The sequence below is a fragment of the Anguilla rostrata genome, chromosome 11 (assembly GCF_018555375.3).
Source record: "Anguilla rostrata isolate EN2019 chromosome 11, ASM1855537v3, whole genome shotgun sequence".
Lineage (NCBI taxonomy): Eukaryota > Metazoa > Chordata > Actinopteri > Anguilliformes > Anguillidae > Anguilla > Anguilla rostrata.
Window position 1 is genome coordinate 8024533 of NC_057943.1, and position 23329 is coordinate 8047861.

General features: G+C 47.6%; 1 protein-coding gene across 3 annotated transcripts in view; it reads right to left on the reverse strand.

Moving 5' to 3' along the window:
• pex14 (peroxisomal biogenesis factor 14) overlaps positions 1-23329 on the reverse strand; it is an 83426-nt gene that overhangs the window by 34441 nt on the left and 25656 nt on the right. For all 3 annotated transcript variants that reach the window (XM_064300846.1, XM_064300845.1, XM_064300847.1), the window contains exon 3: positions 9865-9949. In XM_064300846.1, the coding sequence (XP_064156916.1) occupies positions 9865-9949 (85 nt within the window). The remainder of the gene's footprint in view (positions 1-9864; positions 9950-23329) is intronic.

Sequence of the window (23329 nt, forward strand, 5' to 3'; positions counted from 1 at the left end):
TGCCGTTTCGTCCACATGATAAACTCTGATAACTCTGTTTATTATCCAGAAGAGCGGAAGACAAATGAAGGCCCTTTGAAGAAGAAGAAGAAGAGGGGGAAAAAAAACAAGGCAAGAACGAATTTTACATTCGAAAAGGGAAATGGCACCAAAAAAAAAAAAAATAGGGGGAAAAAAAAAATTCGTTAAATTTATTACTGTTTCCAAAACCTGTGGAATGACCCTCAAGACCCCTATTTCGGATCGACCTGCTCCGAGATGAATTTTTTTAAAGGTATAAATTACGTCTAATGACGACACCGTAAAAAGAAACAATAATGGAAAGCTATTCTGTATTTCATTATGCCGTAGTATTCGGCGCACCTGATACACACGGGGGCCTGTTTATGAGTCACCGTATTAGCAGATGCTCAGCCGAGGCATTTGCTTTGACCTTGCCATTCTCATTGGGGCATGAAATTACGGTGGTGGCACCTCGATATTACAGCTATAAATACTGTAAACTGCATATCTGGGCAACGTTTTCTATTGTCTTTCAACATAAACCTGATCGGTATTTATTTAAAGGAAAACCCATTGCACGGCCTGTTATTTACGGCTCTATTTTCCCCGCTTTTATTCTCCGGCTGTTTTTTTCCAGAGGCGGAGAGGCGACAGGGCCGCCCGCCCCGTCGCCCCCCCCCCCCCCCCTCCATAAAAAAAAAAGCATTTCTCCAATTCTGGCACTTCTGAACTTTATGGGTTAAGAACAAGCTCGGACAGCCAATTATAAAATTGCTTACTAAAATATTTTGGGTGCTAAAAGGTGAATGCTGTTTTTTTTATTGTCTCGCGCCGGGGCTGAATTATTAAGTCGTCCTTGGATGGAGATTACTTACATTTTGAATATGAAATTCGAAAAAAAATAAAAAAATAAATAAAAAAAATAAAAAATGTCAGGGGGGCTGTAAATAGATGGAGGTCAGCGGGGTTATTGAGATGGGGGGGAATGCAACTTTAACCCGTTTCTCATGCTGATTTTCCCGCACTGGCCAGAGGTGTCCCGGGGAAACTGCGCCATTGCCTGACAATTGCGCGCCCTAAATAATGACCGCTCTCATAGCTTATTCATTTATGTATTAAAGAGAGGCCCGCGCGCTCATTTCCCTGCTTTATCACCGCCGCGCTGATGACAGAGTGCGCGGCCGGGGAGCCCGGCCTAGGTGGCGCCGTGGAGTAATTTATCACCGCGTCAATCCGCCCTTCGCCTTCCTCCTCTCCCCCCGGCAGGCCTTGGCCGTGGCCGTCTCTGTCCGAGGGGTTGGTCACGTGACCCGCTCCTCCACCGACGCCGCCCTATCAGTACGGAGGATCTGTGAGCCGTACCCACTCCTACGAGGCCATGAGGGTATCGGCTCCAGCAAACAGGCCGGGCTCCGTTTTTTAAAAAACTTGTTTCAATATTCGTCATGGAAACACAACTGAAAATTCTTTTTTCCTCTCTATTAATGATTTGACAATTATCGGCATTATAATTAGCTTTGAAAGTACAACACTGAAATCTGACTGGCAGATAACATCAGGACCACACAGCACTGGTCCTGGTGACATCACAATGGACTTCTGCATTTCGTGGAATACTTTCATGCTTTTATTATTACATGATTACGAAGTCGTCCATCGCTGTGGGTGTTTGGGCACAGCTATCTAAAAAGATAAGAAAGCGATGATCTGTATGGAAGTGGGTTGGGTTGTCTATAAATAGGAGCCCACATGCCCCATTCCATTGCACATCTGTGTATTGGTAAGGAGTTTGGAGAGTGTTTGTTCTTTTGTTCAGCTATTGACTTCATTTATAATTTGATTCCACAAATGGCAAGCCCATGAGTAACGGGAGACAGACAGTGACACCGGCTCCCCATGACGTTTCATTCAGCTCCCCTGCACATGCAGCTGAACAGGTTCAGGGACCCCACCCACGCCGGGGGGGTAGGGGCCAGGGTGGCGCAGACGCGGCTGAGGCGCCTGGTTCTTAGTGCCGCGGTGCGCTCTTCCATCCAGCCAGCGGCATCGCCACACAACCAGCCCTGCTGTACCCCAGGGAGGGAGGGTTTCACAACACAGGGCCTTCTCCGCCTCATCCCTTCAGCCTTCACTGCTGTAAGAACTCAAATATGCGATTAGAATGCTCTCACGTGAACATTCTAATGCTGATGTCACAATCACAGCTGGTAACTGAACTGAGTTCTAGAACACGGACGTAGAATTTTGAAAATTCAGCGGGACAGCATCAGCTCCACTGGTAGCCTGGTCAGCAGCAAACTACCCATGACTGCAGCTGCGCAGTCTCTCTGCACAGTGACCGTGCAGCCAAAGCAGCAGTGTGAAAATACCCATACGACAGGGCCTGTGCTGTGTACTGTGTGCAGGACACAGAGGTAGGACTACCATCACAAAAGAGCACTCAACACTGGAGCAGATGAGAACAGAAAGATCAGTGGGGAAACACACAATATTTTAGACAGAGAAAATAATACATCCTTCTCTGAATTCTATTTCTAACATGGCAACGGACAGCTCTCAGGTCTTTCTCAAGGGAGCACTGCTGAATAAGCAGGTCACGGTGTCCTGACATTTAAATCCTTCAAAAAGTAGAGACACGCGTCCACTGGAAGGGGTTCATGAATGCTTCTATTTTCACGTGTTGCTGGAACATCCAAACCCAAAACCTTATGAAATGACCATTACAGATTCCCAAAGATGCCTTTCTCAGTTTAACAATCTTAAAGAAAGCAATAATAAGCTATGAGAGTCGTTGAAACACTAACATGGGGAGTTGCGAAAATTTTCCGTTACAAAAAAACGTTGACCCGAATGTATGTGTGTGTGTGTGTTGAAAACAACCACAGCTTAGCTCAAGCCTTGAAAGGCGGGGGGGGGGGGGGGAGATTTTCTCTCTTTTTTTTTTAAAAGCCCCTACTTCGGCACACGTTACAGCACAAACGCGCAACGTGAATAACACCAGGAGGAGGAGGAAGAGGAGGGGGGGAGGTCATCGTGTAAAGAACGCGCGGCATGCCATCGGATACGCCGCCCGTTCGCGGCTCGGCGGCCTTCGCGAGGTCGGAGTCCGGCGGCACACGCGCGCGCTAGCGGTTAGCGGCACTAACGGCGGAATCCAATTTAAATTCCGCTCGGCCGGGAGACGCTATTGTTCCATTTTATGTGAGCTTTGACATTTCTGGCTGTTAATACCGAGCGAAATCAGGAAATATTTACATAAATATGACATTAAACTGTATTAGGAATTAAGAGGGACATATATTTGCGCGTGCGTCTTGGTGGGGGGGCATGGGGGGGGGGGGGGGTTAGCGACGGTGCTGGAGGAGGGTGTTCACAGGGTCACAGTAATGGGATGGGGCTGGGGGGGCTGGGGGTGGGAGAGTGTGGACAACGTGCTCTCTACTGCCCCCTCTGTCATCACAGCTCCACATGAGGTACTCCACGCTGTAGTTCTCACAGCACTTATCACGAAAGCCAGCGCATGACACGAAGCACAGCACAGGCCTGGCAATCAGAGAGAAAGAGAGAGAGAAAGAGAGAGAAAGAGAGAGAGAGAGAGAGAGGGCAACCGAAAGTGCTCTTCAGTAAAAGCTCAGCGTCATACCGAACCCCGTCCTGGGAAATCGGCTGTCGTCACGGTTACAAAACGGGCGGCTGGTTCTGAGAAAAAACCTGACGACAAAAAAGAAAAAAAAAACCTGACAAATTTTTCTCTGACTGAAAACAAAAAACCACATCCCCGGCCGCGTCCCCGCCGGCGTAAACACAAACACGGCAGGCCCGTCCTTCTGGTAAACAACGTGTGTGGGCGCTGTTTTTTGCCGTTTGCTCAAGATTTCGCACGAGCCGATTAGGCAGGTCGGTTTCCAGAGAGCGGACGGAGCCTGCGGTGAAACCCGGGTGATCTGTCGCACGTTCCGCCGTGGCTTCTCAGTCTTCAGTTCCTCTGGACGCGATCCCCACGCCAAAAAAAAAAAAGGTTCAAGGTTTTGGAAGAGCGAAGACTGATTAGCCAATTACCCCAGCGGCTGCACAGGAAGAGCGACACGCATCGGAATAAATTGAAACTTTTAAAGGTGGCACATAATTCAGGGGAACGCGCATAAACAAGATAGATTTTGTGCGGTGCGACTTTAAATCCGACTCCAGTTTAGGCGATATGAATCATTTCCTCAAAACGCGGCTGTATTTAATTCTTATTGCCGCGACCTAGGCCCAACCCTAACCCTAATTAATGGGTATTAGCAATAAACAGAGAAAATTAAAGGTCATCCTCTGTCATAATTAAGCTGCTGTTCCTGGTCCAGTATTTAAGGCGCGCTTTAATATGAAGCATGCCAATCAAACCTGAATTTGGTCTGCAGTGTATTCGTAAAAAAAAAAAAAAAAAAAAAAAAAGTTCACAAATGACACAAATAACTCATTGGGCAGCCTGTCGTCATGACAAGAAACAGGAAGAGAGCCAGTGGCTTCTGTGAACTCAGCAGGATACTGGAGAGAAAGGGAAATTTTATGTGAAACTTAATAAACTTAAATTGGCTTCAGATTAGTCAGCACTTTGCCGTGAAGATTACTCTCCCCACCCGTCCCCCACCCCCCACCCCCCACCCCAGCCACCCACCCTTCAAATTGCAAGAGTCACTTACAAAGTGAAACAGCATTGTGACATAATTGCATCGTTCAAGGTGAAGTTCTGTCGAGATGGCCTTTTGCTGACATGAGGCTGACATGCAAATTTACGGACAGATTTTTATTTTATATATAACCTAATGCTATTCAAGGCTGTCAGGGGCAGAGGAGGAATTAAAGGGAAAAGCCCAAGCCCTGAGCCGGAGAAACGCTCGTCATCGACTGCCGAGCCTGATCCGCGCGCGGTAACCGCAGCTTCTGTGGTACGAACTCACATCACTCTCAGTAATCATCGGGATTGTTTGCGAAGCCGCTCCTAAACGAAGCAAACGAAGCATTAGCACAAAGCTTTTCCTCTACAATCGCACAGAAAATAAAAATGATCCGATTTGTTTAAACGTGAAGAGATATTGGTGGTCTGAGGTAGACACAGATCAACCCACTGGACCACACCAAAAGAAAACGACAGATTGACAAGCATGGTATGAATAAATAGATGAATAATATTATTAAGAGCTAGCATTCATCCCACTGCTAGGAACGGGGGGGGTGGGGGGGGGGGGGAGGGGGGGTGCCATTTAGCCCCCAGTTACATCAATAACCTCACAGTTGCGCGGATTGGTAATTAAAAGGCTAGTGGCCTGGAAATAGTGGCCTCATTTGATGGGACTCAAACCCCATATATTTAAAAAAAAAAAAAAAAACATCAAATTACAAAAGCAATATTAGGTTTTTGAAGCTTTAAGCCTATGGACATATTGATGTTGGATGAACACCCGGGGGGGATATCTTGTTGTAATGGTCCCGGGTCACACACTGACATGCGTTTGATTACGTCCACTATAGTGTACGTCACACCCCCCCCCCCTCCCCCCCCCCAGTCCCAGCTTTCTATACTATGGATATGGAGGAATCCTGAAAAATAAATTTAAAAAAATAAAAATCTGCATTTATATCGTTAAAAAAAATGAATGGCCATAGTTTGGTATCTCTGGAACTGCTGGATTGAAGAGAATACCCAGAACATCATCATTGATTGCAATAATATATGTGTATGCATTCTGTATAGTTTAGTGTATGCACATACATTACACACACACACACACACACACACACACACACACACACATGCAATACGTACACAAATACATATTCCAGACATTACACTATGATTTAAGAGACAGTAAAAGTTGCCAGTGCCATAAAAGTGGGGAAATTAAAATAAAACCCATGTCATGAGTGTCTTTAAAACACAAACTGCTTTCCAGAAAAAGGTAATCTGCCGTATGTGGATTCATTTACAGCCATTTTGTCCCCCCACAGTGAAAGGGAGGACTGGTGATGTTGCCTTGGATCGGAGCCAGGGTTTGAAATGTGACATAATGAAGTGAAACCGGGCTAATGTGACATTTCAATTGTATAATTGTTGCGAGTTCACTCATCTCCAATTTCTAAAAGTGCCAGAGTCAGGAGGCTTTAACAAATACACCAAAACTACAAGCGATGTTGGCATAAAAACACATTTTGGATTACCGCAGAGGGACTCAGTGCTTCCGCCCGTACAACAGGTGAACCAAGACTATCAGGGAGTTCTTGTGAAAAATGGCATTCACTGGGGCCTCCTAGCTGTGGCTTCCCAGCTGCTGAGCCCAGCTGAAGTAGAACACATTCGTACAGCAACAGATCCGATGTTCACGTTGAGAGGCACCGGATCCCGGAACAGCTGGTGAATGGAAGGGCACTGCGACATCAAAATCATGTGTAGAGTTCCCAGGCGGACTTCCAGAGTGTTGAAGAGTGGACAGATTCCCAGGACTGAAGACAGAACTCTACAGGGACATATATTCAATGTCAAAGACTCCACCAGTGAAATTGATGGTGTTTGCATTCGGGCAGGACAGGGTCGCAGGTGGATATGGATGGAGGTTGTGTGTCAGAGCCCACATGGACACTCAAACGCACAGGGCACCCCAAAGCCCACATGGACACTCAAACACACAGGGCAAAGCCCCATAACAGGCACCAATCTCAACACAGGCACCAAGCTGGCCAACCACAGGGGACATCAGTGGCCATTCATAATGCAGCTGTGCTTGGCCCAGCAGCCTATAAAACCCCACAAATGCACGAGCGACTACTCCTGCACACAGGAGAGGAAAGGACACTCGATACACCGGACTCTGTGCTGTTAAAATGCAAACTTTTCTCCACAGGGCCCCTAGTATCAGGCACAGTTTACTGTAGGCTTCAGAGGCAGTACTGTTCTAATGTCATAAGACACACAGAGACATCATTTAGATAAGCAGCGTACGCCAAATGTTACATCTATAAGAATAAACCCGGCATAAATTTCTACAGTAGCACGGCAGGGGAACGAAGGTGTGGGCTTATATCGGGCATACATTTCCACCGAAACATTTTATGCAAATAAGTCCGTCGGTCTGCCATCAGAAGCGCAAAGAAAATATTCTCTGCAGCAAAGCACGCTGTGACCCTGATTGTCAAACCTGTTATTAACACCGAATAGAAGAAGAAGACGGCGTGCTCTCCCGCGTTTTCGGCGAAAGGCACCATTTCTCAGACTTTTGGCTCCTCTGTCAACCGCGGCTGAACCCGTTTGACGAGGGAAATTTGTTCACTAAAATATCACGGCAAGACGGGGCATAAATATTTGATGCTCTATTAGTGCCCTCGCAGAAGACATTTCTCTTTCAAAAAAAAAAAACAAAAAAAAAAACGACCTGCCCTTTTTCTGAACACACCTTTCTTTAAAAACTAATTCAAGGCCTTGCTTATATGCGGTGACTAAATACGGTTCTGTGTGTGTGTGTGTGCGTGTGTGTGTGTGGTTTCACGAGAACTCTAAAAGCATCTTTTCGTTTATAAAAATTTTTTTTAAAAAATTAAAAAGAATATTTTATTCACGGAACTTCCGTCGAACGGTCCTGAATTATACATAAAGCCAAATTGTTGATAATGAGAAACGCAGAGCGGGCGGTGGGGTGGGGGGGGGGGGTAATATTGTAAAGACACCCGAGTCGTAACGCCCCACCGAGGTGAAGAATGGCAGCCGGCACACAATAGATTTGGTCTCGGGTTACCCCCGCCGGTCACGGAGCTTTTAGGCTCGCCTTTCACCGCCAGGACGGTACAGACGCCCAAATCCCAGAGCTTTTACGATTAATTAGTCCCCGAAGTACACAACTCCTCCCGTAAAGAATTGGAAGAAGAGGGGGAGAAAACAAAAAAGACGTTTTCACACAAAGCTGCTGTCGCGTGGCTGAAGAGGCTGGAAAGAGCGAAAGAGTGAAAGGAAGGAAATGTCCCCGGTTCCGTACCTGCCCGGGTGCGCTGACAGCGCCGCGAGAGAGAGAGCACGGAAACTTCCGGCCTTTTGTCTTTAACGCGGCTTTGGGTTATGAGTAATCACGCTACAGCCTTCAAAATGGCTGCCGTGGTACGGCTTCCTGTGATGTGTAAAATCTCACTGTGAGGCTGCGAGGTGGCGTTTATGTCTGAGATGGAAATTCTGCGGCCGATGAGACCGGTAGCGTCACAGGATTGTGACACGTTGTGTAATTTTCCAAAAAAAAAAAACAATTAATAATCACTTCAATTCACAAGCTGTAGAAAAACCCCGGTAATGTAGAGAAATGGGTCTGAGGACGCGGAAAATCTGTGGACGCCAGATGAGACCGCCAGGCTGGTCGTGTCACAAGCTTACGAGAGGAGTGTAGCACAGTGGGTAAGGAACTGGGCTTGTAACCAAAAGGTCGCAGGTTCGATTCCCGGGTAAGGACACTGCCGTTGTACCCTTGAGCAAGGTACTTAACCAAAATTGCTTCAGTATATATCTAGCTGTATAAATGGATACAAATGTAAAAAATGCTATGTAAAAAAGTTGTGTAAGTCGCTCTGGATAAGAGCGTCTGCTAAATGCCTGTAATGTAATGTAGAAGATAAAAAAAGGCCATATAAATAACAGCTATTTGAAGCAGAAAACACATTTTGTGAGCATTTTCTCTCCATGAGCTGCACTTTGAGCTACCACACATATCAGAGGCAGGAGAAATGGCGGGGAAAAAATTCTACATTCTGGGTTCAGAGGTGTCGTGTGCCGTTCAATCTCTTTAACCCGGCCATCCCCCCCACCCCCCCAACCACGCACACCCCCAACGACCCCCCCCACCCCCCACGGCCACTGTTCAATGCAACTTTCCGAGGGGAGTGCTGTATATTTCTAATAACGGCTAAATTCAGTAAAAGCTTTGAAATGCTGGGAGCGACCGTGATTGACAATTCCACTGAGAGTGCGGGAGAGAGTTTGTCAATATTCATTTTCTGCGACCCAAAGGAGAGTCCCCGGCCTGGCGGGGTCATTTACCCACCCCACAGGGCCCGGCCGAGGCACTCCACCGCAAGCCCCGCCCCCCAGAGGGCACCCGGGCCACGGCCTCCACCTCTGACCCCGGAAAACCGATGACCTCATCGGACGGACATCTCAAGCCCGGGTCCATCAGACGGACCGTGTCTCTGTCACATAATGGATTTCTGCTGAGGATTTACACCAGCGAGGAATTCTACACAGAAAGTAGAATATGCTTCCCCCCCCCACCACAATGAGGGATGGGGTGAGTGTACCAAGGCATTTCCATATCATATGAGCGCATATTATGCAAAAGGATGTGAGAAATATACTGAAAGATATGAAAAACATAATTCCTATCTCCCCTGAAGTTAACCTTTTCACAGAAAGGTTTTTTTTTTATTTATTTTTTTTACAGAAAGTGTAACTGAAATAAATGACCGCACTATCTTTGAATATTTCCCCATAAATATTACAAAGCATCCACTGTGACGGTTGTCAATGATCTGCAAACTGAAAAAGTCTCAGTTCCTCTTATAAATTCAAGCGGATTCTTGACAGTAATATTACATTTGATGAAAATTCCAGTTTCTGTAATGACGCTTTATGTATAACTCTGAATGAATAATAAAAAAAAAAAAACAATTAATCTGGTACATAATCTGGAAAGGGCCATTTTTAAAAAAATGGAACAAACCCACGCACGGACCCATAACCCCAAAATGAGATTACACACGGTGCCAGACCCCCAGCTGACTCCAGAAGTGCTTTTGTGCGATTCGTGTTCCCGTTAGACAGCGAAGCGGGGGACCCCGGGACCATCTCACCTTTCTTCTTCAGGAAGGCTCTCCTGGTGGCCATGGGACTCTGGCGGACCTTCGGGTTCTGCAGGAACTTCACCGCCGTGGCGATCTGTCAAAACAGGGAGGGGGGGGCATTTTAAAAGATGAGCGGCGACCCGAAATATCCCACATGCCCCGCCCGCGTTCACGGGGGGGGGGGGGGGGACGATACACAGGCCGCACACTTCAGGGAGATGGTTTTGCTTAAAAGCAAAAAACTCCCTTCAAATTGGGAATGTCTACAGCCGCAAAAACCCAGAGGCTCCAGACGCGCCGCTGGAAGAGCTTCCTTCACGAGACGGGCGTGCTCTATAAGCCCGTTTAATTGGTCGGTAACTTCTGACAGATTCCCAAAAGTGTGCGCGGGGAGGACTCCTTCCCTCCACTCTCGTACCGCCGGGCCGCCAAGAAATCAGCAGTTATAGAATTAGCCCACCAGGGTTTGGTGAACAAATGGAGCCAGGAGTTTAATTTGCTACTGCCCTCTTTAAGACAAATTCTCCACCTAGAGTGCAGCGCAGGGGGAGGGGGGGGGGGGGGGGGAGAAAATCCATACTTAAATGTTGAAGTGCTCATCTGTATCTAATATCTAAAAGAATACTTTGCTAAAAAACTTCGGTAATTCCCAAGGTTAAAAATACACTGTGATCAAATCATGAGAGCAGACTGTTGTAATGACTTAAAAAGTTAATGCACTAGAAAATTAAATAGCACCGGCATACCGGTCCCTGAAGTTGTAAGTGCATGGCATTTATCGATTCCTCTGCGTTTTTAACCGAAGACCTCACACCCCTGGCTTCCTACCTTAGCTACCTAAGTTTTTTTTTCCAAGAATTTTAAAAAGAAGTGCTGCTTCCTTTAGTGGCCTTAAAAAAAAAAAACATGGATGTGAAGCGGGTAGGTCCGAAGTGGATGCTTTTAAAATATGGATGTACAAGAAAAAATACCTGCTCGACACCGCGGGAGGGGGGGAGAGGGGGGGGTGGGGGTGGGGAGGGGGGGGTGGGGGTGGGGAGGGTGGGGGTGATGTACAAGGAAAGGTACGACTGAGACCCACTTGTTATCGCACCTGCGGTCCCCGTGACTCAATTGCAAAAGTCATCTCTCTAATAGGTTGAGAGGTTCTGATTATTGTTCTTTTTCTTAAAGTGGCAAAAGATAAAGAGTGATTGAGTGGGGCTGCCTGTCCATAATTCGTTTTGGATAATGCATTGCATATACTAAAGGCCCCGTTTTTAAATCCAAAAATGATTACATTTTCAAAAACAGCTGAAGATCACACAACGGAGAGTGCCTGTCTGAATGGCCGTATCCCTCTTCTTTAACGCACAAAGACAAATAGTGCGGCGAAGATGGGCGCGCGATAAAGGGGATCTCAACGATTTTCTGTAGCCTGTAACTTCCAATAAAACCTATCATTAGCAAACCATCCGCGGCAACAGCTCGCTAAAAATAATTCAGCCTACGGAACGAAACCACGGTCAAAGGATCGTCCATTTTTCAAATTAAACAGATCAATTATGAGCTAAAAACAAAAAAAAATAAAAACAAATGCTCAATAAATTTATCCAAAAATAGGAATTATTCAGTAGACTGCAAAAGACGGTACAGACGTAGACATCTAAATAAACACACGAGCCCTTTGCTTTTCAAACTTAACAAACACATTTAAAAGATTTAGGTCTGCGGAGATTGCAGCGTTGCCGTGACATTAGCGTGACCTTTCGGGCACATGAGGGTTACACAGGCGGCGTGGAAATTCCTGGATCTCTGCACGCCGGCAGCTCATTAGAGCCAGTCATCCGGAACTTTCATTGTGACAAGCAGATTAAAGAATTGGCACAGCGATTCCCCCACTGGAAGGCCGGGAAACAACAGAGTTACTGTAAATAAATAAATAAATAAACAAATGAATAAATACCACGGGACAAACAATGGCTTCGGTAACAGGGTGCTGCGTTAAGTTCTGTTTCAAGAGGTTTTGCACTTCTTGACAAAAACGCGTTTTAGTTGAGTCAGTAAAAGAGTCGGGTTATTAGTGTGTGAGAAACGAGGGGGGGGGGAGGGGGGGGATGGGGGTGTCACACAAACCGACAGAACAGAGAGCGGATCTGGTGGGGTTTAAAAAAAAAAAAAAAAGTTTCAAATGAAAACTGCAATCACTTCCGCCAAAACTATCTGCATTTAAATTATTTCAATTGTTGACGGCTTCCGATTGATTCAAAATGTGAAATAAAAAAAATCAATTGTAAACATACCCTGGAAATGACCGTGCCATCGACTGCCATTTTCATCAGTATAAATAGACTTATTGCCACAGGAATAGAGAGCATTACAGCGCAGGCAAAACAAATGACGGTGAAACTGTACACTTCTGAGCTAAAAACTGCACATTCAGCACCGCCCGCGGGATGCATTTTTCACCATTCTGTATGACTCAGGTTATTCAGTTATTGTAAATAAAAGTTTCCTCTGGTTTCTGAAAATGTTTAACGCATTAGCTAACCCGCCCTTACCATAAAATATATTTAATGTGTTAAATTAATTAGCTATACAATTATAGATTTTCTGTTGTGAATTTGAACAAAAAAATTTTAAAAGCAGCATTTCAGAGGGACATTGATTCATCGTCAAAGAGCTTTGTGTGTTTTTTTAAAACGTATTACTTTATCAATGTACATACATTGTATAATTAATTCATAACTAGTGTTGTACAAACAAAAGTATGAGTTTTTTCCCTTCCGTACTGCGCAACAATACTTGTGAAAACTATGAAAGTGTGAGAACGCTCAATGTCACTTAAAAATTCTCAAAACTCGTTCCCTGCTTCTGATAAGACTACATAGCTGAATGAGGTCATCACATACCGTCACTATTACATATGCCAATTCAATTATGTTTGTGGCATTTTGTGCTTTGTGAGCTTCAATCAAAAACAAATAATTTTAAATTAAAATTAAAATCAGAAACCAGAAAATCAAACAAAAAAAAGCATTACAGGAAAAATCTAAACTATTTCAAAACAAGGTATTGAGCACTGCGGACGGAGTTCATGACAAAAACATTCAAGTACCACGACAAAACAAAAGAAAAGTTTAGCTAATTTATCTCAAAATGGGTGTGGGCAGAATCCATTTTGTTTTCCTAGTAGACGGGAGGAGGGGTGTCCATTACCGAGAGAGAGAGTTGTGTTGGATCTTCTGGGGCAGGAAAAGTGCTCATTTCTTTACAGATGACGTAGCTGCTTTAGGCAAGTTCCACCCAGACATCTCAATCAATTATAACCACATTGCACAGGTTTTAGTCTTGTCTAGTTATTGACGTATAGATCATTGTTGTTGTAGCGTAAGGAAGTACACACACACTGCGCTCGCAAAAGAGGTCTGTTTCACCCCTTGTATGTGCCGTTACACATCTGATTGGACAGGAGAAACATCAACTCGAATTAAAAGGCGGGTCCACCCACGGCAGCTCCAGCGAATACCGGTAATATATTTCTCGGGTTCATAACCATTATTTTTCTAATGCGTCTTCTAAGGCTAAAATTGCTAATGCACCAGAGTGCTCCCCCATCTTAACCAATAATCTTTACAAATGAGATAAGCAATAAAGTGTCAGGTATAACTGAAAAAGAGGGGAAAACTCAATCACCGGAGAACGCCCACATTATAAACAGCGAGGCCCGAGCCCGGCGTGCTTGATGAGAGAGCAGGGCTTCGCCGTCGCCAGGGCGCCCTGATTGAGTTTGAATCGGACTGAGATTTAACAGTGCACTTTTCTTGACGTTTTCGCCCTCAAAATTTATATCCGAAAAGGAGCAGAACCCTCCGGCAAATCTAATTTTCGCCCGGAGGGGGTTTGACGAGGCCCGCTCTTTACAGGAAGTGGCACCATGACATCACGCGGAGCGATGTTTCTCTGTGCAGCGCGCGCGGCTGAATTACTTTGGGCCTTCGCTCCTTGTTTCTCAGATTTTACATGTCACTCAATTCACTGGACTGGATCAGAAAATGAACAACAACAAAAAAAAAAAGTATAAAATGAATTCTTCTGTCCTGGGTTGGGGGTCATTTAGCCATAAGACAGTGCTCCAGTGCTACACAGGGAGTGATACCACGGCAAAGTCTACATTTTGCCAAAAATAAAAGTTTCTGATGTATTGGAAAATAAATTATCTGAAGGACTGAGGGAACATGATTTTAATTAGCAATTTCCAGCGGCCCCTTTGCTGCTTGAAGCCAGTACACGCATTTGATCTTTTAAAATACGATTATACGATCTTTTAACTAAAAATTTTGAACGATAAAACATAAAAGGACTGTTCCACTCGGAGATATCGCCATAGAAACACCGCATACGAAAGTGAATATTTCCTGAGTGGCTTTTTTGGGGTGAGCAGAAGCCAGACTCATTTCACGATTTTGGGATCCAACACAAACTACTAAAAGCTGACCCAACACAGAGAATCCAGTATTGTGAAATGAAACTCTCACATATCGGTGTGTGAAAAACACCCTATGAGGGAGAACAGGAGTCTCAGCACTGTTACACCCATACACATCTAAGCATGAAGCACTAGGGCAGCAGGCCTCAATTCAAACTACATTTATCCTAAATGCTGATGCCGGATTTCTCTCCTTCCACCCCACAAAAGCACAACGATAACCAAACTAACCTGTTTTTGAATGCTTGCGTTTCTTTGTAAGTCAAGGTTAAGGACAAATCTTGCCTGAGCCTAGGTCAGTGACTCAGCACTGACTGGCATTTTTTATCAGTATAAATATCAGTATAAATAGGCTATTATTGCCATAGGAATAGAGAACATTACAGTGTGAACACTGCAGGAAAAACAAATGATGGTGAAACTAAACACTTCTGAGGTAAAAACTGCAGATTCAGCAGTGCTCATGGGATGTCCATCATTCTGTATGACTCCCGTTATTCAATTACCGAAAAATAAAACAGTTTCCTGTAGTTTCTGAAAAAGCTTGACATGCTCACTAACCCGTCCTTACCATCAAATATCTTCATTGTGTTCAATTAATTTGTTGCGCAATTAGAATAAATAAAATAAAATAAAAGCATTTCAGAGGAATCCCGAGCTCGGCGTGTTTTTTAAGTTATTAATATGTGAATGTAATTACGCGATTTATTCGCAACTGATTTTACAGAAAGAGAAACACGCGTCTAAGTTGAAGTAACATTTCTTGCATTTTGGCCGTGTTTTCCAGGCAGGCCCTTCGCGGCCTAATCCCTGGAGTTTGAGGGTAAAGCGTTTTATTAGCAAGCTAAAGCCTCCTTCTCAGGCTCCCACAAGCGCGAGCGTTACACTACATTGGTTATTAGTCTGCCAGAAACCCCCTAAACACAGAAACTCAGGTTAAGCACCTCAGTCAAAGGGAATAACAACAGTTATCCACCTGTGACTTGAACCCGCAACCTCCTGGTTACGAATCCATGAACGAAAGCCATGACACAGTGGCACGAGAGTTGGCGCAAAGAACAATTCGGTTATCGCAATAATTACTTAGAATTATTATCATCTTAAACTGTTCCTGAATAACAGGCTACCTGCGACTGCACACACATTTTTTTTTTATTTTATTCTTTGTGTGCGGTTGCTGTTAATGTGACACTGCCCTGTACCACAGCGGCAAAGGGCGCGTGTGTGTTGGTGTGTAATTACCGACGCTCCCGGAGAAGCAGAGATCATGGCCGAGCGGGCGGGGCGGGCGGGCGGGCGAGCGGGCGGGCGGGCGAGCGAGCGAAGGCTGGGGGAATGACGGAGGACGATGCTAAAAGGAAATCATTAGCAAGTCTGGGATCCAGCCTCAGTGCGAATCAATTCATTTCAAATTGCCCTGTACATTTGTGGAGAGGCATCGCTGATATAATAAAAGGGCTCATAGACAAGGAGAAATTGTGTTAAGCCGGTCTCAAATTCCTCCCAAACAATGGTTTGGAGGAGAGAGAGAGAGAGAGAGTGGGAGAGCAGGAAAAAAAAAACGAGTGAAAGAAAAAAAAAAAAATGAAGCTCTATTTTAATTAGCTGGCTCCGTGAGTGATTCGATCACAGAGGCCAAGTTGCCTTAGATGCTTTCAGCGCGATGCGCTCTCTGATACTGGAACCCCGAAGATGGAATGGGCCTCTGATGCAATTAGGTACTTCCCCTCTTCCTCTAAAAAGCTGATGCACTGAACGGTGTTTTTCATCCTTTAAAAGTACATCTTTAAATGGCCTTCTAATTATGACACGTCTTTTCCGCTAAAAAGGACCTTTCGCCGGGATGGGGCAGCCCCAGGGAATGGAGGGGCAGGCCAGACTGCACCCGTGTTGACCCTCGCCCCAACTCGCCCCCCCCGCCCCCGAGACGGAGTACCACACGTCCCTCTTAGACACTCAAGCACACTGCTATTAGGCTACATTTAGGCACAGCTCACTCGGGGGGGGGGGGGGGGAGGGAATCCTGACCTTTCAAACTCTTTTGTTTAGAATCACTTGTTCGGTTGTCATCCACTACAATGGACTGTACTTTTTTCCCATACACACAGTGTACTGTACCTCTGTGTACTTTTCATGCTGTTTCCACAGATGAAACGTTCAGGTTCATAAACACACAAAAGAAAGAAAGTCATCCGCAACTCGTTAAGGATAAACATTACATTAACTTTACAGAATGGAATTCATCATAGTTACGATCTTTTTAAATAGCTTTGATAGATAATTACGCAGCCTTTTCAATATTTTGGCAAAAAAAATAAAAAATTATGAGCCATTAATACAATACAACCAAATGAGAAAGAACAGCCTAATCTAATCACTATGGAGATATATCCCTAACTTCAAAAACAATTAACTTGGGCAAGAAATGGGGTTTTCCATCATAAGGATGGTGAGTTTATATTCATTAAAGATTAAAAGGTTCCATCGGAAGTTTGGAACTGAAAGGTCAAAAAGAAGAGTTCTAAGCACAACAGAAAAACAAAGTCACGGAAAACTCCACTGAAGATAAAAATAACTGACGCTGACTGAACGTGTGTGCATGTGTGTGTGCGTGCGTGCGTGAGAAAATCTCAGCTCACCAGGCAGTGCGACAAACACAAGATACATTTTGCTATTCCAAAGTGTAAAAACGAACATTTTTTTAACTGACGCAAGTGCTACAGTCTAACTTTCCGTGTGGTGAGTGTCTTCCACATAGGCCATGATAAACTCACATAACGGGGCCTGGCTGAGGTAGAGCTGTGAGCCCCTGTCACCGTGTCGCGACGGGACCCATGTCATGACATCAGTCGCGATACGATACGCTCGCACAATCCAACAGGACGCCGTCCTCCTACACGACAGAGCACAACGACTTTTATTCAAGACTACAGGCAGAGTAAAGCTACGTCCCTCTTACATAAAACAAGAAACAATCCTTTTCACGAAATCAGAAATAGACCGAAGATTTATAAGGCCGAGAATGAAGCTTTTTTCCGGAGCTGGCGCTGAAAAAGTCGAACCCGAGCCTCAATCGTGCAGCTTCTCATTCAAGGAAAAAAAAAGTGTCAAGCACTTGTGCTGTTACAAGAGCGCGGAGGACGCGTGCGTGTGGCAAACTCCGTGTCGTAATGATTCAGACAAGCTTATTAAGCTCACTGCCGGCCCAGTACGGAGAGATCCATCAATACTTTATCGGCATTCTGGGAGGACGAGGATGTTGGCGTGCCGCGGCGGCGGCGGTTCAAATCCCGGATATTCCAAAACGTCGCCTTTTTCCGCAAAAACGTTCGGGAGGAACGCCGGGGGAGAGAGACAGAAAAAGCACGCCTTTCACCCCGAAACTTTAATCCAGGTTCGGTGCTCTACTGTAACTGTGTGTGTGTGTGTGTGCGGTGTGTGTGTGTGTGTGTGTGCGTGTGCGTGTGCGGTGTGTGTGTGCGTGTGTGTGTGTGTGTGTGTGCATGTGCGTGTGCGTGTGCGTGTGTTTGCGTGTGCGTGTGTGCGTGCGTGTGTGTGTGCGGTGTGTCCTGCAGACAGGCACGCAGCCTGACACACGCGCGGCGAGCACAAGCTCAGGAATGCCCTGTCAGCAGAAAATAAAGTCCGTACAGTACGTCCCAAGCAGACCCTGGAAGCTCATCGTCTGCACAGACACACGAACCTCCTAAAACCTGGAGAAGGGTGCTGACCGAGGGGCACAGCGTCCCCCCCCCCCCCCCCCCGACAGAAGCCGGACACACACCTCTCTCACTCACTGTCTCTCTTTCTCTTACTCACTCTCTATATATTTCTCTCTGTCTCTGTCTGTCTCTCACTCTCACTCTCTCACACTCACTGTCTCTTACTCACACACTCTCTCTTGCTCTCTCTCGCTCTCACTTTCTCTCACTCCCACTCACACACTCTTTCCCTCTCTCACCCTCTCTCACTCCTTCTCTCTCTCACACTCTCGCTCTCTCGCTCTCTCTCACACCTGGCAGAAATATTCCACCGCTTTCCCCTTTCCCGCTCAGGTAACAGAGGCCCAGAGACTAGGGGGGGGCGCGCAGACCGGCGTTCTGGGAGATTAGAGGTCGCGGGGGACTGGGCCGCGCGACTCGCGCTACAGAAGGGGAGCAGCGCCGCGCGGAAGGCTACTCAGTCGCCGCCGCCATCACCACAAAAAACATCCCACGGCCTCTCAGCGGCAATCCCGTAATGGATACTTCCTGGGCTCCTCGATTGGTCAAAATGTTTTCATACAATAATTTAATTCAGAAACACTTTTACAAAGCAAGAGTAATCAATTTTAATTAGTTGATTTTTTTTTTTTTTTTTTCAATCGCATAAAATTTAATGTACTGCCATCGATCTCCTTTGTTCTTTAATGCAGTGCTGCTTTCCTGTAATCCGAGGCTCGCTTTACTTTTTTTGTTTTTTTTGTTTTTTTGCATTTACAGTCAATGATGACATTCGGTGACAGGCCGCGCCACGTGCCTTCCAGATCCCAGCGAGGGCGGGACTTCGTGAAGCACGGGCTGACTCCACAGACGTGCATGTGGACTCGTTACATCAACAGACAACTGCAGAGATCCCAATGACTCATATATGCTAACAGAGACATAAAATATGTGCGCACAATACTAATTCTTACACACACACGCCTACACACACTCTTTAACAAAGATATCAGACTTAAACTGAAAGTGTAAGATACAGACACTTTCACACAGGCAGAAACCCAGAACAGATATTCTCATGTACACTCACACACACTGCGTACCACTGCGGTACATGTGTTAAACACATCACCATACAACATGCTCAGGCTGAAGAGAGAACACACACACACACACACACACACACACACACACACACAAAAAGAATCGCGCCCTGACGCAGGCGTGTTTTCACACATGCACAGGGCACACACACACGCGTGTTCACGCACCACCTGCGCCACTAAACCCAGCGCTACGCCCCACAGGCTCTATGCCACACAGGCGCTACGCCCCACAGGCTCTACGCTGCACAGGCCCTACGCTGCACACGCTCTATGCTGCACAGGCGCTACGCCCCACAGGCTCTACGCTGCACAGGCGCTACGCTGCACACGCTCTATGCTGCACAGGCGCTACGCCCCACAGGCCCTACGCTGCACAGGCGCTACGCCCCACAGGCTCTATGCTGCACAGGCACTACGCCCCACAGGCTCTACGCCCCACAGGCTCTATGCCACACAGGCGCTACGCCCCACAGGCTCTACGCCGCACAGGCGCTACGCTGCACAGGCTCTACGCCGCACAGGCGCTACGCTGCACAGGCTCTATGCTGCACAGACGCTACGCCCCACAGGCTCTACGCTGCACAGGCCCTATGCCGCACAGGCGCTAAGCTGCCCAGGCTCTACGCTGCACAGGCGCTACGCTGCACAGGCGCTACGCCGCACAGACGCTAAGCTGCACAGGCTCTACACTGCACAGGCTCTACGCCGCACAGGCGCTAAGCTGCACAGGCTCTACGCGCCGGATCTCTGCCCTTCACCACGATGAGACTAGAACCCTTCACATCCAATTAGCCGACGGAAGCCAAACGGAAACGGCATCCAGGGGGCAACAGCGCGGAGCTCTGCGTCCAATCGGCACGCGCGTAGGTTTGTCTGTGAGGAGCAGCAGCGCCGGCGTGTCAAACGCAGCGCGCGCTGAGGAGACCCTCTCCCTCATGCGCACGCAGAGAGGAAGAGCGATGCGCGCGTGTCACTAGGGAAACCCGGCCTTACAGCGCCCAGCAGGCAGGCTAGCAGCCGGGGGAACGTAACGCTAGGCCCGCCATACCGCCAAAGCAGAGAGACACAGAACCAGGGGCGGGGCAGCACCTGGCATGCGGAGACACCCTCTCTAGCCCCGCCCTGAGGAAGACCTAGTGTGGTTGAAAACCAGTCGCCGTTTTAAGTTTTATTTCAATAAATGCTCTTTACTAATTTCTACTCTGCACAAGAGTGCCTGAAGTTTTTATTTGTTATTTTCTATGTTAGACTACTGCAGTCTTATTCTTCAAGAGCACCTTGCAACACCTGGAGTTCACCAGGGCCTGGTTTTTTTTTTTTTGAGCACATGATGTCTCTATCCCCCCTTTTTATTTGATATACAGATTCCCTTTAGAGTTTGACGCAACAATGGAGACTCCACAGTCAACAATCAATTACTGTATTTAGATTCCTCTCTCAACTACAGACCTAATGGCTGCCACTTCCTTCCCTCTTCCTCCACAAAAACAGAAGCGCTAATCATCCAGTCTCAGATCAGCAAACGGCGCGGCCCCCGAAAGGGTAAGGGCTGGTGGCACGACCCTCTGGCAGGGTGACCCTGCCCTGCGCAAGCACCACGGAGCGGAGCGGAGCAGCCAGCCCAGCGCCCGGGCTCAGCCACTGAAGATTAACACCGCCATCTACTGGCGGAGGGCGGCGCTGCAGGCAGGGGCTCGCTCTCCCACAGCCAGCGCTGTCAGGACCGATTAGGCGCGACCCGACACAGCGGGGCCCGGCGTTTAAAGAGGTGCTCAGCCGAAAATCAGGGCCGCATGATCGGCGGGGGTGGGGGTGGGTGCGGGTGCGCACCACGTGACGGCCACCCCCCCTCCCCGCCCCCGTCACCCTCACAGACACACAGAAAACTTTGGGGTGGCTGGGGAAGAGGAGGAAAACGCTCGAAACCTCCAATATTCATAAAGTGTACGAACACGAGGCTGACTCAGAAGCACCAAGAAGCATCCGGACGCAGGTGAGACCTTATTTGACGGGACAGGAGAACCAAGTCCGTGCTGTACCTTCAGAAGAACATCGGCTTGCGACCAAACCAGGTGAGAAGGCGAGCCGTCTCTACAGCTCACCTGAAACAGCCTGTGCAGATTAGGGCACGGCAGATGCGCAGCAGAACAGCAGCAGTGGAGCTCTTTGATTTGCAGGTGAGAGGGTGGAACCCTGGACCGGGCTCACTGCGGGGGCCTCTGAGACACACCTGCCTTGTGGCTTATCGTTACCCCCCCCCTTTCTGCCCCGGCCACGAAATGAAAGGGACTTTCCAACAAAGGTCCGTCTGACGGCTCTACACACAGAAAAAAGCCTGTTTACCTGCGCTGGCACAAAAACAAAAAAACACGACCCCACCCTAAACGAGAACATCAAAAAACGGTTCCGATTAAAAAATAAAAAACACGGGTGCTCGTGATGGCCGCCGCCGCTGCGGGAGTTCAGAAACGCGCGTCTGTTAAAAGAATCCCGTTTCCCGAGAAGCCGAGCCAAAGCTTTCCGGTTCTTCGGCATACCTGCCCCAAAAAAAAACAGCCGCGCGACGATGATTCACGACCGAGACAGAAATCCGGATTTCAGCTCCTCCGCCATTTACACCCGTCTATGAAGATCAGGCTTCAGTTTGACGCAGCTGTTGGGAGGAATATCACGCTTGCGGCACACACACACACACACACACACACACACACACACACACACACACACACACACACACACACACACACACACACACACAGGCACGCCTCTCGCGTCAACGGGACAGCCCCCCGACGGTGGGACAAAGGGAAAACCCGTAGCAGGTCTTGCTACTCGATTTTAGCAAGTGGGTGAAATCGAAAATACGCCCCCTGCGATTACCACGGTGACAGAGTGAACATACACCCCCCAAAAAGGCCAGGCTTGGTCTCTTGGCCATTTAAGATCAAGGGTTCCTAACCACCGCAAACTCAGCTGGTTGCTAACGGCAGCACACACAGTCAGGAAAGCAGTAAAGACGGAGTATAGCCACAGTGCCCGGACAGGTGCCACTTGACAAGCCTACATCGGTGAGGGAGAAAAAACCTTCAGCCAGTGCCAATGTCCACAGAGCCCTCACAGATGCCCTGAGGCCCCAGTAAAGACAGATTTTAAAGGGGAACCCGTATAACGAGGACATTCGTTCGCCCGACTCCCCTCAACGCTCACCTCTCCTGAACTCCTCAGACCTGGCTCACCTGTCTCAAAACAAAGGGCTGAAATGAGAACAGAACCCATTTCAGTTTCAAACGCGCACGACTGTTTGGATTCGCTGTCGAGTGTTACGGGACAGCAAGCGCTCGTTAACATCAACCTGGAAATCAGAGGCTCTGATTGGCCGTGCCGAAAAAAAAAAAACAATGACTTCATACGCTTTGTGTACTATAGCCAATAGCCGTGCGTACACATTTTGCATCACCTGACTGCCGGTGCGACAGCTCTGCCATGTTAACAGCGGTCTTTATTTAAGCCGGACTGCCGGCCAATGGCCACCGGACGCTGTGTAAGCGGTCTTTATTTAAGCCGGACTGCCGGCCAATGGCCACTGGACGCTGTGTAAGCGGTCTTTATTTAAGCCGGACTGCCAGCCAATGGCCACTGGACGCTGTGTAAGCGGTCTTTATTTAAGCCGGACTGCCGGCCAATGGCCACCGGACGCTGTGTAAGCGGTCTTTATTTAAGCCGGACTGCCGGCCAATGGCCACCGGACGCTGTGTAAGCGGTCTTTATTTAAGCCGGACTGCCGGCCAATGGCCACTGGACGCTGTGTAAGCGGTCTTTATTTAAGCCGGACTGCCGGCCAATGGCCACTGGACGCCGTGTAAGCGGTCTTTATTTAAGCCGGACTGCCGGCCAATGGCCACTGGACGCCGTGGAGGTGGGAAGGCCGCCAGCTCGGAGTGGTACCGTATGACGAACAGTGCGCTAAGGGGGTGGGAGCCAAATCGACCTTTGACCCCAAACCCAAGGGCAGGAGAGTGAGAATGTGGTACTTGTCTGTAGTTTGGAAAGAGGAGTCGGGGGGTGGGGGGGGTGTTGGCTCTGGCTCTTGCTATCACACACGCAGGGCGAGTGGTGGAAGAGTGCGAGTGGTGATTTAATGGGACCCTGGTGCTAAGACAGAGACATGACACGCGCTGCTCCAGTGTCACGCTGTGGCA